General features: G+C 38.9%; 1 protein-coding gene across 3 annotated transcripts in view; it reads right to left on the bottom strand.

The window, feature by feature from the left end:
* Positions 1-79: 79 nt before the first annotated feature.
* The window catches only part of golim4a (golgi integral membrane protein 4a), a 57673-nt gene continuing 42858 nt past the window's right edge, over positions 80-14894 (bottom strand). For 2 of the 3 annotated variants that reach the window (XM_041811727.1, XM_041811733.1), the window contains 9 exons: positions 13094-13306; positions 12496-12741; positions 12066-12340; positions 11645-11721; positions 11484-11554; positions 8122-8331; positions 7515-7577; positions 5619-5708; positions 80-1230 (listed from right to left, as the gene is read on the bottom strand). In XM_041811727.1, the coding sequence (XP_041667661.1) occupies positions 1078-1230; positions 5619-5708; positions 7515-7577; positions 8122-8331; positions 11484-11554; positions 11645-11721; positions 12066-12340; positions 12496-12741; positions 13094-13306 (1398 nt within the window). In that variant the 3' untranslated portion in view covers positions 80-1077. Of the gene's footprint in view, positions 1231-3762; positions 3844-5618; positions 5709-7514; positions 7578-8121; positions 8332-11483; positions 11555-11644; positions 11722-12065; positions 12341-12495; positions 12742-13093; positions 13307-14894 lie in introns of all 3 variants that reach the window. The other variant, XM_041811739.1, reaches the window with a different exon arrangement.

Raw genomic sequence — 14894 nt, 5'->3', positions numbered from 1 at the left:
TCTGCTCTAATGGCGGGCCCTTTGATTGGTGAGTCAGTAAACCAATCAGAGAGCCAACAAAGTCAATCAGGGAACCAAAATCCTTCAACCTCTTTATTTGACATAAACACATACCTTTCAGGTGACAGACAGGGTTGGTTACCATCAAATCCCACTTTTGTATCAAATATAGTCACTGAAAAATGTACAAACTGCCATTGTTTATAAACTACACATTGTCCAACAGTATACCAAAGATTTTGCAGAAAGTTGCATAAGGTTTATGAACTTCAGCAGCTGAAGTGCCACAGCCCTCGGTAGCAGGCTGAGCTAGCTGCATGAGGTTCCTCACGTACTGGCACGCTCTTATCGCTCCTGTCCCACTGATATGCTTTTCTGAGTGACTAAGAGGTTTCTGAGAATGTAAAGGCACATGTCAGTGTAACAATTTTAGTACAGAAAGACTTTTCCAGAGATTTCTCTTCGACTGAAAGTGAAAGAACTTCTCTGTGTCGCTAAAAAAAAAATCAATCATGTAACAAACCAGCTCATTCAGGGAAGAAATCCGGCACCTTCTTACGATTGTCAGAGATGTTACAATCAACAATAAATAACATAACAACTTGATCAACTGGAATGACACAGTATCATTAAAATCTGAACACTAAAAGAATACATCTGTCTGCATTAGACAAACATTAAAACACGAAGAAAACAGAATAACATAACTTATTGTCTTTCTTTATACACATCCAAAGGCAGCACATGATAAAAATACATTCTCTGCCGACTCTGCCACTTAAAACAGAACCAAGCAGACATGCGAGAAGACAGAAGAGCAAATGCATTTAAAAAATACAGTAACACCTCATTTCCACACAGTATTTTCTGTCTGTTTCCACAGTGTAAGCCGCTCAGTTCCATCTCTACAGTTTTTGGAACAGCATCCCATCTCCAAGGCATGAGATCACTTCTTTTTTCCTATTTTGGCTTCTGAATAGATGGCTGGTTTAATTCCTTTGGGAACAAGTGGGGAAAAAAAGACCTGATATTCTCTACGGGCAGCCTCAGAGGCACCGCTGTTGGTCAAAGTCTGCCTTACATCTCCGCCCTTCGATTGGTTCTCTTGTCCTGAACAGCCACATCCTCCTCTGCTTCCTCCTCCTCCTCGTAATTCTCTTCCTCATTATTCTCTGCCTGTTTTCCATGAACGGCATCCTTTCTTGGGCCCTCCTCGTGTTTTACTTCATCCTAAAAGAAAAGCAAAACACAATGTTTTAATTTCAGACATTTTTCAGAGCTTTTAGTCATGTGACAGGTGGAGAGGCCTGGAGGACAAAATGACCTCAGGACAATAGCAGCTACTATTTGTGGCTGCAGTACCGGGTGTTTCAATTCACTACTGGCTCAAAATAATGCACCAAAAAAACCCACAGAAGAATTGAGGTACTATTTAACAGTACAGGGACTCTATTTAAACCACTAAAACCAGAAGAATTCCACCCAAAACTCTGCTCTGGTGATGTTAGAGGAGCACTTTCTCTACTTAAATCAGTAGATACGATGGTAGACCAGCCGTATGTTGTTTTCTACATTAACAGATGCAGTGACACCGGTGTAAAGGTTCAACTGAAACACCAACTATGGATGAATGAAGCTGAATGAAGTGAAAGCTCCACTGAGCTCAAATTACTGAGAAACATTAGAACGCTGACTCACCAGGTTACCGGCAGACTAAGAAGCAGAACGAGACGGGAATAAGGACCAAAAATATCAGGAACAGGAATGATTTTCTGAAATCCAAAATAGTCGTTAATTTCAGCCAGTATTCTAAATTTTTAAATCTTAATCCTTGGATTAACATGACTTAGCTTTAGCCTATGCGAGTCATTTTAAGCCTTCACAGTTTTGGTGTCTGGAAGATCCATTGGTTAATCATGATCCTGGCTACCATTACAGCATGAAGACAAAAGAACACTCCAAGCAACTCAGAGAAAAGATTAATGACAAGTCTAAGTAAGGGGGTGGGTACATAAGATTTCTAAGGCTCTGAAAATCCCCCAGAGTTCAGTTAAATCCATCAGGCCGTCCTCACAAACTGAGTAACTGTGCAAGAAGAAGAGAGTCCACCATGACACCTATGACTGCTCTGAAGGAGTTCCAAGCTTCAGCAGCTGAGATGGGAGAGACTCTGCAGTATGCTGAACGATTTGCAAAAATAATCTAATTGAGATTTTTTTTCCCAAATATTGCATTTGGGATTTAATATGTGATTGTTCTTAGGCCGTTTTATGTATTTTTTGACAAATTTATGCAATAAATAATTCCAAAAATAAGACCATGTGCACTCAAAACAATAAAAATATTTCTGAAGCAATTAATCCACAGTAGCATGAATCTGAGTATGGGTGCAACAAGCTTTAAGCTATAAAGGAGGCAGCTGGGGTGGGGGAGGTGAAGCTGGCCACCAGCTGGGGTATGACTTTCTTAAAGTAACCCTCGGCTTCATCAGTTTTATTAAGAATGAGCTAACTATTTTTGCTCATATTGCAAATGTGATGTCATTTTGATTAAGAAAAACATACATAAAACACAAAAAAGGAGGATTTTTGTCAACTATTATATAAAAAAGGACACTTTCATAATGTACATAAAAGCTCTGCAACAAAATAATTTATTAAACTGCTATTTTGACACATTTTAGGTTAAAGAAATATTGCAACTTCAGCAATTTGTTAATTGCAGCAGACCATATTGCGATTTAATCTAATTTGCGATTGATTACCCAGTTGTACTCTGTAGACAACAACTGTTGGCCAGGTTCTTCAGCAGTCAAAGCTTTATGGGAGAGTGGCACAGTGTTAATTTCATCGACTAAAACTATGACTAAAAATGTTCTTCGACAGCCTTTGTTTTCATGAGGAAAACTAGACTAAGACTAGCCAAAGATAGATCTGTGATGACTAAAACTGACAAAAAGTAAGTTGAGTTTTCATCAAGTAAACTAAAACTAGACTAAAATGTAATTTAGTTTTCAGTGGACATTAAAAATCCATTTTGTTTCTCCACTGTGGGTAAATCTGTCAAAGAACAATGCATCTGAATCTATTCTGCCTCTGAGCAGTAGAAAGCAGGGACCCTAGGTTTGGCAGGGTGCAGAGATCACACTAACATGACTTGGTACCAGAAAATAAATGCTTGGACTAAAAGTAAAGACTAAAATATGAGGATTTTTTATGGACTAAAACTAGACTAAAATGTTTTGGGAGTTTCTGTTGACTAAAACCAGACTAAAGCTAGAAAGGGTAGAAATGACTAAAATGTAACTAAAACTAAAAGACGTGTGATTAAAAGACTAAGGCTTAGACTAAAATTGAAAATAGCTGTCACTGGAGTGGTCAAGAGAAAGTCACTGCTAAAGAAATCTGATTAAATCTGGACTAGAGTTCACCAAAAGGCATGTAGGAGACTCCATGGTCAAGTGAGAGAAAGTTCTTTGGGCTGATGAGACCAAAATGGAGCTTTCTGACCATCAGACAAGATGCCAAACACTAACATCACCAAAAACACACCATCCCCACTGTGGTGGCAGCATCATGCTGAGGGGATGCTTCTCAGCAGCTCTGGAAGGCTTGTAAAGGTAGTGAAAGGTAGGTAGTGTGCATATTAAGAGAGTAGGGCTGCGTGGATGTACATTTGGACAGTAGTGTTTAAATAAATAAGTCAAATTAAGTCATTTTTGAACATAAGCAGGAATTACCTGAAAGAAAAGCAGTTACTGACCTGTGTGTCAAAACTTGGTTACAGTCTCCTATGAAGCTTCTATTTTAGATTTTGATCAGAAAAAGGAGCAGCAAGAGCCACCTAGAGGGTAAAAAACATTTCATTTGCACCCTAAATTTCATAGATGCCTATTCGCACAGGATTAGTATTACCTTTGGACTTCTGTGTGCGCGCTGGAATATTGTCGGTAATTTGCTCTGGCATTTTTACTTCACAAATGACAGACGTGGTCGAATCACATAGGATTAAAAAAACAGACGATCTTTGCTCAGAAAATTACTACATATAAACAGAGGTCCCTAGGTAATACAAATCCCATGCGAATAGGCAGTCTCATCTTTTTTTCTTTTTTTTTTTTTTGCGGAAATTAGGCAGTCAACCAACATTTTTAGACAAAGTTTTAGCTGAGCACAGTAACACTGTCTTCTTTTGCAACTGTGTGCAAATTCATAGGCCGTAAAGGAGGCGGGTTAATCATAGCTACAGCAGACGTGCTATGTATGATGATGTCGAAAAAAGAAAACAACGAAGAAGAAACGACTGTGGATTCGCCTATGTTAACAGAAGAGGACATTATAGAACTACATGGAGTAGGAACTTGACACCAGTCTTTTGAATCAAGCTTGTGGGGGAATTATTTCAGAGTAAAAGAGTGTTTTTCACTTCCACTGTTTATTTTTAATCCTGACATTTGACAACGGACTGCCATGAATCAGTCTAAATCTGGTTAAATCTGTGTAATCTGACCCAGACGTCTGTGTTTTTAAACTAATGAAGGTGAAAGAGGAGCCATCTCTTCTTAAAGAGCAAGAAACCTTTTGTGCTTAATTCAAACTGAATTATAAAATTACCAGGCACCTTTAAAACAAGAAGTGTTTGGAAAGACCACATTAAATTACTAGGTTTCTTGTTTCTTATTTAAATTTCACCCAAATCCAGACCATATTTTTTATATCTACAGTAGTGGGCTATAAGACTTCATAATTTAAAAATAGAATTTTACAAACACCAAAGGGGCTGATCATGACCAAATAGAAATGGGGGGTTATAAATAAATAAATATCACCCTCCATGAGGTCAGGAGTCAGGGTCAGTTACTCAACAGAGAGTAGTACGGAGTCAAATGTCTGAAAGGACACTGAAGCCACCCACGCTCCTGGTTATCATTACTCAACTTTAGAGATCATATCACTTCCTAAAACTAATCCTTTACACATCGAGTCCATCCCAGCAGGCTTTCCCCCTAATGTAACATCTAAATAAATGTAATAAATATACAAGATTAGCTTTGACAATCAGAGAACGGCAGAAGCTTCTTCATTTAACCAGATTTCCTCTCAGGACAGATGAAATAACGCCAGCCTCTGTGGTAAGCAGACACCCAACAGAGCAAACGTGATCCTCTTCATTTATCGGAACACGCTGAGGAACGGTTCAAATTACAGACACGGACACACGCGTGGCGACACCACTTCATGCCTGTGTGCATCAAATACAGCTGATACCTTTGTGGTGGAAGTATCACTTTCAGGATATGAAGACAGACCATTCAACACATAGGCTAAACATGCAGGGGAGATTTATCAGCAGTCATTCTCCGTCGTCTCAGACACTTTGACAGTTTATATTCACGTTTGTTTTGGGCATTCAGATACTAAGTTTACTGCACTAAAGTACGTAGATCCTCACCTACAATACATTGTCAGTGACGACCTGCAGTCATAACTTGCTTGACTCTTATGCAAACATCTGCCTATACGTCCTGATGTACCGTAAGTATCCCAGCCTGCTGTCTGCAGTGAAGCAGCTGGCATACAAGTGAATTTATACTGTGGTTAGAGGAACCTAGAACTCACCTGTTCTATGTTCTCCTCGTTATATGGATCCTCTCCTTCCTCCTCCACCTCCTCCTCTCTCTTCTGCCCACCAGCGATGTCCTCCTGGGCCTTCAGGACACCAAAAAAAAAAAAAAAAAAAAAGAGTAAATTTATCAAATAAATGATTAATTCATTTGGTTTGGGTCCTGTTGTGTATAGACGCCCATTTCTGGCACTTTAAAAAACACGACACTTAGGTGTCCAAAAAAAATCTTAGGTTGAAATAATGAGAAGGCGAATCATAATTATGAAATAAAAAGACACCGTTATGACATAGAAAGTTAAAAACATGAGACAATTCAAAACTAACCTTGTATCACATAGCTAATAATTTTGACTTACTAGATCATAATTGCTACCTTTAATCATATTTTTCAACTTTCTCTTTCATAATTTTGACTTTATCTCATAGTGGTGACTTTTAATTTTATACTTTTGACCTTAATCTCAAAATGTAGACATTTGATCTCATAATATGAAGCTTACTTTCAATTTTTAATCTCAACATTATAAGTTCTTTTTATAATTATGATAATTTTTCCATTTTCATAATTTTAGCTTTATCTCATAATTTCATTTAAAATTTCTAATTTCAATTCTCATTATCTAGACTTTGTAGCTCATAACTCTAATAATAATAATAATAATAATAAATTTATTTATAAAGCGCTTTCAGTCAAAGTGCTGTACATAGAGATAAAATCAACTTGACAATAAAAACATCAGAGAATCCACATATACAAACATACTGAGACAATACAAACGGACATCAGTAAAACAAACGATTTAAGACTCATATGTAACAGTAAACAAGTGGGTCTTCAGCTTTGCTTTAAATACATCGATAGAAGATGCCTGCCTGATTTCAACAGGTAGACTGTTCCATAATGTCGGTGCACGGAAAGAAAAAGCCCGTTCCCCAACCGTCTTTTTACGGACCTTTGGGACGCTAAGAAGCCCAGTACCCTGAGAACGCAAGGCATGAGTAGGGACATATGGGTTTACCAAATTTGATAGGATAATTTTCCGACCATCTATCTCAAAATTTAGACTTAAATCTAATAATTTCAAATTTTTAATTCGTTATTTCAGGTTTTAATCTCATAATTACACCATTCTAATAATTTTGAATTTTTAATCTCATAATAAGAGTTCTTTCTTGTAATTCTGACTTTTGTTCTCATAATTGTGCAACTCTCATAATTGTAATGTATAATTTCAGCTCTAATAATTTAGACTTTGTATCACATAATTATTTTCTCATTATTTCAGTTTTTAATACCATATTAATGCCATTCTAATAATTTGATTTTTAATCTCATTATTCTGCAACTCCACAATTGATTTTCTTTTATAATTTTGACTTTTTCATCTCAAAATTTCAACTTTATATCTAGAAATTTAGACCTTATCTCATAAATAAAAATATATAATATATATTTTTCATCTCATGATCATGACTTTTTATCTCATTATTATTAGTTATTTCAGATAATTTTGGACTTTTTATCTTATACTTTCAATTTTAATCTCATTATTCTTTATTTAATCTCATAATTATGCAAATCTCATAATTTTGGCTTTATTTATAATTTCTTCTTCTTTATCTCATAATTTAAATTTTATATGTCAAAATTTAGATTGTTTTAAGTCATAGCTTTATCTTGTACTTTGGACTTTTTAGTCTCATAATCACGCCTTTTTTATGACTTTCTCCTCTCATTATTTTGACATTTTATCCCATCATTTTGAATTTAAATTATATTTTTTCTAATTACCTCTTTCATATTCTGACTTTTTAAAGATGCAGACATGAGACTGTAATGACATGAGAAAGACTGTCATTTTTGAAGTGCCTGTTTGAGTTTAACACACCTCATCCTCCTCCTGGTACTGGTCGTCCAGTGTGTCTTCCTGTTGGTCTGGGTTTCCAGCCATCTAAAAGCACACAAAGAGCACCAAAACATTAACATCGCTCCAGTATCTAAACTTCCACACGAAGCTGAGGTCAGACTACTCTATCTTTTTGTCTGTTATGATGGTCAGAGAAGGATGAATTCATGCTGTGACTGTACTGACAGGACAGAATACACACTGCGCCCTGACCAGTCATCATATACTGTTATTTGTCGTCTATCCAAACACTACAATAAATGACCTACTAGCTTGATTCTGATGCATCTTTTGCTTACATTAGGTTTATTAACATCTGTGATTTAAATTCACGCAGCGCTCTCATCAGACAACATCATCATAGGAGGCAGAAAGAGAAATAAAACATGCTACAGTTTCTGTTTAGAGATTGTGAGGTGGCCTTGAATGGCCTTGAAAATCAGTGCCTCCAAACCCTACGACTGTCAGATCAGCATATAATTGCTTAAAAAGCGTAGTCTGACCTCATCTTTAGTCAGTAAACTGTTCTCTTTTCTCTGTGACTTCTTGTTTAATCAAAGCTCAGTGATCCGTCCTCTCTGTTACTCACCACCAGTTCCTCCTCTACAGCAGGTTGTTCAGCTCCTTTATGCGTGTTGATGTGCTGGGCGGGTGCTGCAGGCTCCTCTTCCTCATCTCCTACCTCCTCTTCCTCCACTGCCACCCTGTGCTGAGGCTGCTCATCCTCAGCCTCCTCAAACTCGTCCTCTCCCTGGTTGTTGGGGTCATCCTCAGGGTCTAGTTCTCCCTCTGCAGCGGCCTGATTAGAGAAAGATGAGATAAATGGTAAATAATAGGGTCGGTCTGTTCAGTCATTGTGTAAATATCACTGACAATTCATTCAAAAACAATCTTTATTGCTTCATATGCTCACTGACAGAGAGCCTTTTTACCTGTATTAGCCTTTAAAACAGTAGATGGTGATAAAAGACCATGATCCAGAGTGTTTTAAACATAGATGATCCAAAAAGTTTAATTTTGATTGGAGAGATTTGATTGGAAGAGCTGTTAAAATGCACAGTTAAGTCCAGGGGTGTCAAACTCAATCGCAGCAGGGGCCAGATTCTGAATTTAGGTCTAAACTGAGACTCTAACGGGGTCAACACTAACCATGAACTGTCAACCACATTTTCATCAGTGATGAATTATGGGGGCAAAAATAAAACTTAGCCCTGATGATAAATGATTCTGAGATTTTAAAAAAGTCAAAATGATTAAAATCAAAGGCTTAACCTGGGATTAAAAAGTCATATTCATTAGTACAGAAGGTCAAAACACAAAATTAAAAGTCAAAATAATGTTTTTAAAAGGCAAATATATTAGTTGTGAAATCATGATTTTTTTAGATCAATATGAGACAATTTTAAAGTCATAAGTTTTCAAGGTCAAAATCTGAGTTAAAATGTTAAATTGTGAGGCTACAAAGTAGACAAAGTAACAAAGTATGGGATTAAAAATCAAAGTTAGGAGTCAAATGTGATGCAAAATTCGATGATTTTAGAATATCAAAATATAACTTCAAATGACAGTAATTTAATCTAAAAGTTCAAATATGAAATAAAAAGACAGCATTATGAATCGAAATGGTCAAACATAAATAAAAAGCCAAACTAATAAATCATAAGTTTAATTATGAGACGCAAACTTGAAAATATGAAATGAAACCACAAAATTTTCTCAAAAAATTTTTAGGACTTAATGAGAGTATTTTAAATCATCGGGTTAAGTTGACATTTTTATACTGGAGGACATCTGCAGACCTCAAACTGATGGGCCAGTTATGATAAAAATCTGATATGATGTTGCAGGCCGGGTATAACTGCACCACGGGCCAGATTTGGCCCCCAGGCCCTGAGTTTGACACCCTGGTTTAGTCAGAGATAGATAAGACAAACTGTGAATAAGCACTGATAGCCAAGAGGATGTGTTTGAACATTTCTGAACAGACCTGAATTGCTTTGCATTTGTGACTTTTAGCTGTATAAAACACACATTTTGTCCTCATGTACTTTGTTCCCAGATTTAAAAAATAGAGTAACATCTTGTCTCATCTTGTGAGATAAGAGTCTTGTCACACCTCTAGTAATATTCGAAGGATGGTCAGGTTGTTTTCTTGATTTCTGAACTAGATTTGAGACATCCATAAATGTTCTAATATCTAAAATGTAATTTAAATTTAAGTGACCTTTATCAGCTCCCGTCTGACATTGTAATCCAACTATCTCTGCTGCTGTCACAGTCAGCAGGGGGCAGCACACACCACTGAAATTTCTGTAAGCAGAGGATGAAAGTCAAGCTGTTTCTAAAAGCCGAGGAAGGATCCTTTTGAAGGACACTCCGTCATCGACTGCCTCCGGAGGACTGTTCCAATCACGAGGATCGTCGAAATCTCCTTCAAACAGAGAATTTCAAAGGATGCTTATGTGTATCTTCTGCTTGCAGGAGTTGCCCACAATCCAATGTGCATTGTTTTCCTTCTCTTAAAAATAAATAAATAAATAAAAAGCATAGCCAGGTCCTGGCACACTCAATACAATTTTAAATGTCCCTTTTCCACCGTGAATATGTTGCCACGATCTTTTCTTATCATCAAAGTAAAGCTGGATGGGTAAAAGTAGGGCCATGTAATATGATTATATTATATAATTATATTGAATGGTTATATTAAATAATCAATATGATTATATGATCAATGGGCTGCACGGTGGCGCAGGTGTTAGTGCTGTTAGCTCACAGCAAGAAGGTTGCTGATTCAATTCCTGTTCAGGGCCTTTCAGTGCAGAGTTTGCACATTCTCCCTGTGCACGCGTGGGTTCTCTCTGGGTACTCCGGCTTCCTCCCACCACCAAAGACATTAGGTTTATTGATGACTCTATATTAGCCGTAGGTGTGTATGTGAGCATGCCTGGTTGTCTGTCTGTATTTGTCAGCCCTGAAATTGACTGGTGACCAGTCCAGGGTGTACCCCGCCTCTCACCCAATGACTGCTGGGATAGACTCAAGCTCCCCTGAGACCCCCAATGGGATAAGCGGTATAGAAAATGGATGGATGGATGGATTATATGATCATATTATTATATATATTATGATTATATGATGATGTGATAGCTTATTAGATTGCACTGGGTAAAACTTGTGAAAGTTGTTGTTAGTACCCCTCCAGTTTTGATTTCTGCCACGCCGTGTATACGAGCGTGACCCTCCTTAATCACACACACTCGCTAGCCTGTTCCAAATGTGTGTTCAAGAGTTGTCAGGGAGGAGTCTGGCCTTGCCTCCGGGGGTCCTGACTCAGGAGGATCCTTCCCACAGAGGAAGGATCCTGGACTTAGAGAAACAGCTTTAGTCCCAGTGACCTTGGCCTTTGACCTGTAAAATCCAATCAGTTCATCCCTGAGTCAGAGTGAACATTCGCGCTAAGTCTGAATAAAATCTTTTGAAACATTCTTGAGATAACATTCCCAGAAATGGACCAGACAGACTAACAGATCCCACCTTTGGTCTGTGCTGTCGCTGATACAGAGGAATAACGAGAATGGAGTATTTTAGGACAACACTGGGACAATAGGCTGTTCATATTTATACATTATAATGAGAGCAGGAGATATGATAGGCCTGGTGTAATGAAGCTACAGTGCAGAGGATAATCAAAACTGATTGTAGCTGTTAGCGTTCTTTAATTCTGTATTAACGGCCTTGTTGCTGTTCAGCAGATTTAAAAGTTCAGTGGGCTGACAGACGAGCAGAAGATGAATGTGGGAGTGGGTGAAAACGGACAGGGAGGATGGAAGAATCGATCTGTGAATGGATGGCTGAATGAATGAATAACACACGATACACCGGCATGGATGTCAGAGAGACTAAACCTGCTGATAGAAGAGACAGCTGATGAGGATGAATGCGTTCAGTCACCTGATGTGGAGGCACTCTGTGATCCGCTTCCTGTCGCTCCTCTTCCTCATGTAACATGTGAACATCTCTCTCTATAATCATACAGGACAGAAAGCTTTTTAAACAGCTGGAATTACTCTGTAATCTGACGGTTTCATCATCTGTTGTGATCTCTCTGTCACCTTCATCATCTTCAGTGTGATGGTCCTCTTCTCCCTGAACAATGTCGTTGTCCATGTTCTCGTATTCTGCCCTTTTCCTAAAAACAGCAGCGACAGAACGGGGCAGTCAGAAGAGAATCAGCCCAGTAAAACTAACAGCCTTATTCACCAACATCCCCCTAATATTTGGGTGTTAATTTGGTCTTTACAGGATCCAAATAAAACTCTTAAGCTGGATGAACACTGGGTGAATCACTTATTTTCCACTACATATTTTTATTTAATTGACATTATTTTTCAGAAGTCTGTTTTCACTTTGACATTAAAAATCGTTTTAGCAGTAAAATCAGTCAAAAGCCATTTCACTACTTTTATTCCTTGCATTACCTCCATGTTTTGTGATTTGTGCATTTTTTAACTTATGTTAGATTTGTATTCTGACCTTTGCTGCTCCTCTCTCAGCAGCTGCTCCTGTCTATCAGCCTCTCTGTGGTGCTGCTTCTCTCTCTCCTGTTCCTCCTTCAGCCTCTGCTCCCTCTCCTTCAGCACCCGGTCTCTCTGGGCCTGCAGGGCCTCCTGACGCAGCTGCATCTGCCTGCGCTCCTCGGCCCTCTGAGCGTCCAGACGCTGCTGCTCCTGCTGCTGCTCATACGCCGACTTCACGCGTTCTACCTGGGCGTGGGCCTCATGCTGCAGCTGGACCTCAGGATGGCCACCCTGAGGAGAGGATGAATAGATTTAACAGAACAGAAAGAGCGAAGAAGGACAAATTACTCATTCATTAATTAAAGGTGCTTTATGTTGTTTAAGACCGTAATTGTGAAGTATCTTTACAGAACTTTCTAAAGTCATTGGTGTAAAACAGTTCTGACCAGCTGGCGTCTCTGCAGGTCCAGGGCGTTCTCGTCTGGCTGTTCTGGTTCTGGCTCCTCCTCTTCCTCTTGCTGCTCGTCTTGAGGTTGATCGGGGTCCTCCTCCAGCTTCTGAGGCTGCCCAGCCTGAGCCATCTCCTCCTCAGCCAGCTCCCTCCTCCTCTCTGCCTCTCCCTCACCATCTTCTTCTTTGTCTGGCAATGCATGCTGGGAGTGAGCATGCACCTCCTCTTCTTGGTGGTTCAACTGAGAGAAACCAAAAACAGGTGTTCATTATTTATCTATTTTTGTGATGCATTTTGCCTTGGTAGCCAGTTGATCCTAAAGAGAAGGGCACAATCCAGTGGTCCATGTTGGTGCATTTTTTTCTCACTTCCATACAACTGTGCAAAAGTATCATGCCATACATTGCTTCACATTATTATGGTTTTAACCATTTCTAGATCCAACCAAGACTGCAGCCACAATCTATGCATCCTTACACCCACTAACAAACTATTTTAGTTTTACAACAAAATCTACAGCACTCCAGAGCTCTCTCATGGACATTTAAATGCTGACATAACATGATAAAATGTTTAATTTTGCAGAGTCTTACCCTAGACTCAGTGTCCTGATGATCTTCGACATGGGCTGGTTCCTCGTTGTGTGGCTGATCCTGTATTTTGGCCTGCTGCACTTCATGAATGTGGGACTCTGGTACGATGGCGGCTGCTTGTGCTTGTTGCGGTGCAGGGTTTCTTTCAGGCTCTTTCTGATTAGGCATCCTGTTCAGGGTCTCTTTCAGCTGCTTGTATTCATCTACCTGCACCTAAATGAAAACAAAACAACATTCAAATCCACATGGAGACTCAGAGGTAATCCCAGGGGACTTGTGTGATGTTGTTGAACTGTTGTGAATGCATCAAAGCGCTCACAGTATATGCTCTTCGCTTTAGCCTTTTTCTTTATACAATAGTGTGATTATTATTCTTTTGCTCACTTTTAGGCTCACTTCTACGGTGGCCGAGAAGTCTCACATGAATGCAAACTCAAAACGCTTTGCAAAAAGAAAAAACACGACGACATTTGAGAAAAACACAAATACAAAAACTTACTGCAGCGCATGAATACAAACACTCAGCGCCGCGCAAGGATACATAAACTTGGCACAGCACGGAGGCAAACAGATTCCACAACAGCACAAAAATACAACGACTCAGCAAATAGAATCATAAGGTACAGCATCTCTGTGAGCCTAAAGTTGTTTTTCTGTTGATTTCGAGTTTTACTACTAAATATTAAAATAAGAATAATACAGGGACTGCCAGCCAGTTGACTGCAACTGGCTGGCAGTCCCTCACGAGTACACAATATGGCGGTTAGCATTCACGTTAGCATTCAAGCTAGTAGTAATAAAACAATCATAATTTGACTAAATGGATGAAAAAGAAGTTCAATGTCGCGTTTACTGGTGTGGATCTAATAATTAAAATCCCCAAAAGTCACACGAGCTCCAGGCTTGCTGAAAATGCTGCCGCAAGGATTCAGAGGCATCAATGGGACAGCACAACGGCTATCCTCAAGAGATAAAACAAGTAAGAGGCAACGATTTATGGTTCAAAAGTTATTTCACTTTTGATAAACTGTGTCACTTCTTGTTGTTTACGACAGCGCCGGTCTGGAAGGCATTTAAAAGATCAAATCCAGAGAAAAACTAACAAGCAGCCACCACTCTTTGCTGCTGCAGTGGATCCTTTGCTTCTTCGCTGCTCTAAAATGACTTTAGCCCATGCACGTAGTGCTTTCCAAGAGTGAAGAAGAATTGATTTCTGGTTTATAGCGCTGACAGTTAGCACGGCTAAACGTAGCAAAATATAAAGCTAAACCAAGCAGTATCAGATCAGTGCATAAACTTGTGTACCCGCCGATACCAATACCTGCATTTTAAGCAGTATCGGACGTATTTCCGGTATCGGAATCGGAACAACCCTAAAAACAAACTTTGACCCACAAGTCTTAGTTCAGATGGAGCTGCATGATGCTGGAGGATGGAGTTGTAATGTTCTTTCGTCATGATACCCTGTGGCTTCTGATTAGGGCACCACATACTCTAGCAGAAATTTCAGGAGAATGCCAGAAAAGAGGATTTTTGGTTGATATATCACTGCCCTGGCCACATCTCTTGCACTAATAACATGAAATTAAACTGTTTCACCAGCGCCTTGTGATGTTCACTGCACAGTCTGTTTGATGATAGCAGTTACAGGCTTGGTACACCGAGAGAAGTTTTAGAGGGAGTCTTCACTGAATATCCCAATGAAATCAGTATTAGCAATTTAGCACAAGCATTGACAGCAAAATTATTCAGAAACTGCATTCTGTAGTTACCAGTTTAGTTATTTTTGTAGGTAATAGCC

The sequence above is a fragment of the Cheilinus undulatus genome, linkage group 2, assembly GCF_018320785.1.
Source record: "Cheilinus undulatus linkage group 2, ASM1832078v1, whole genome shotgun sequence".
Taxonomy (NCBI): domain Eukaryota; kingdom Metazoa; phylum Chordata; class Actinopteri; order Labriformes; family Labridae; genus Cheilinus; species Cheilinus undulatus.
Note: the sequence above shows the minus strand (reverse complement) of the source record. Positions and strands in the feature narration are given on the sequence as shown.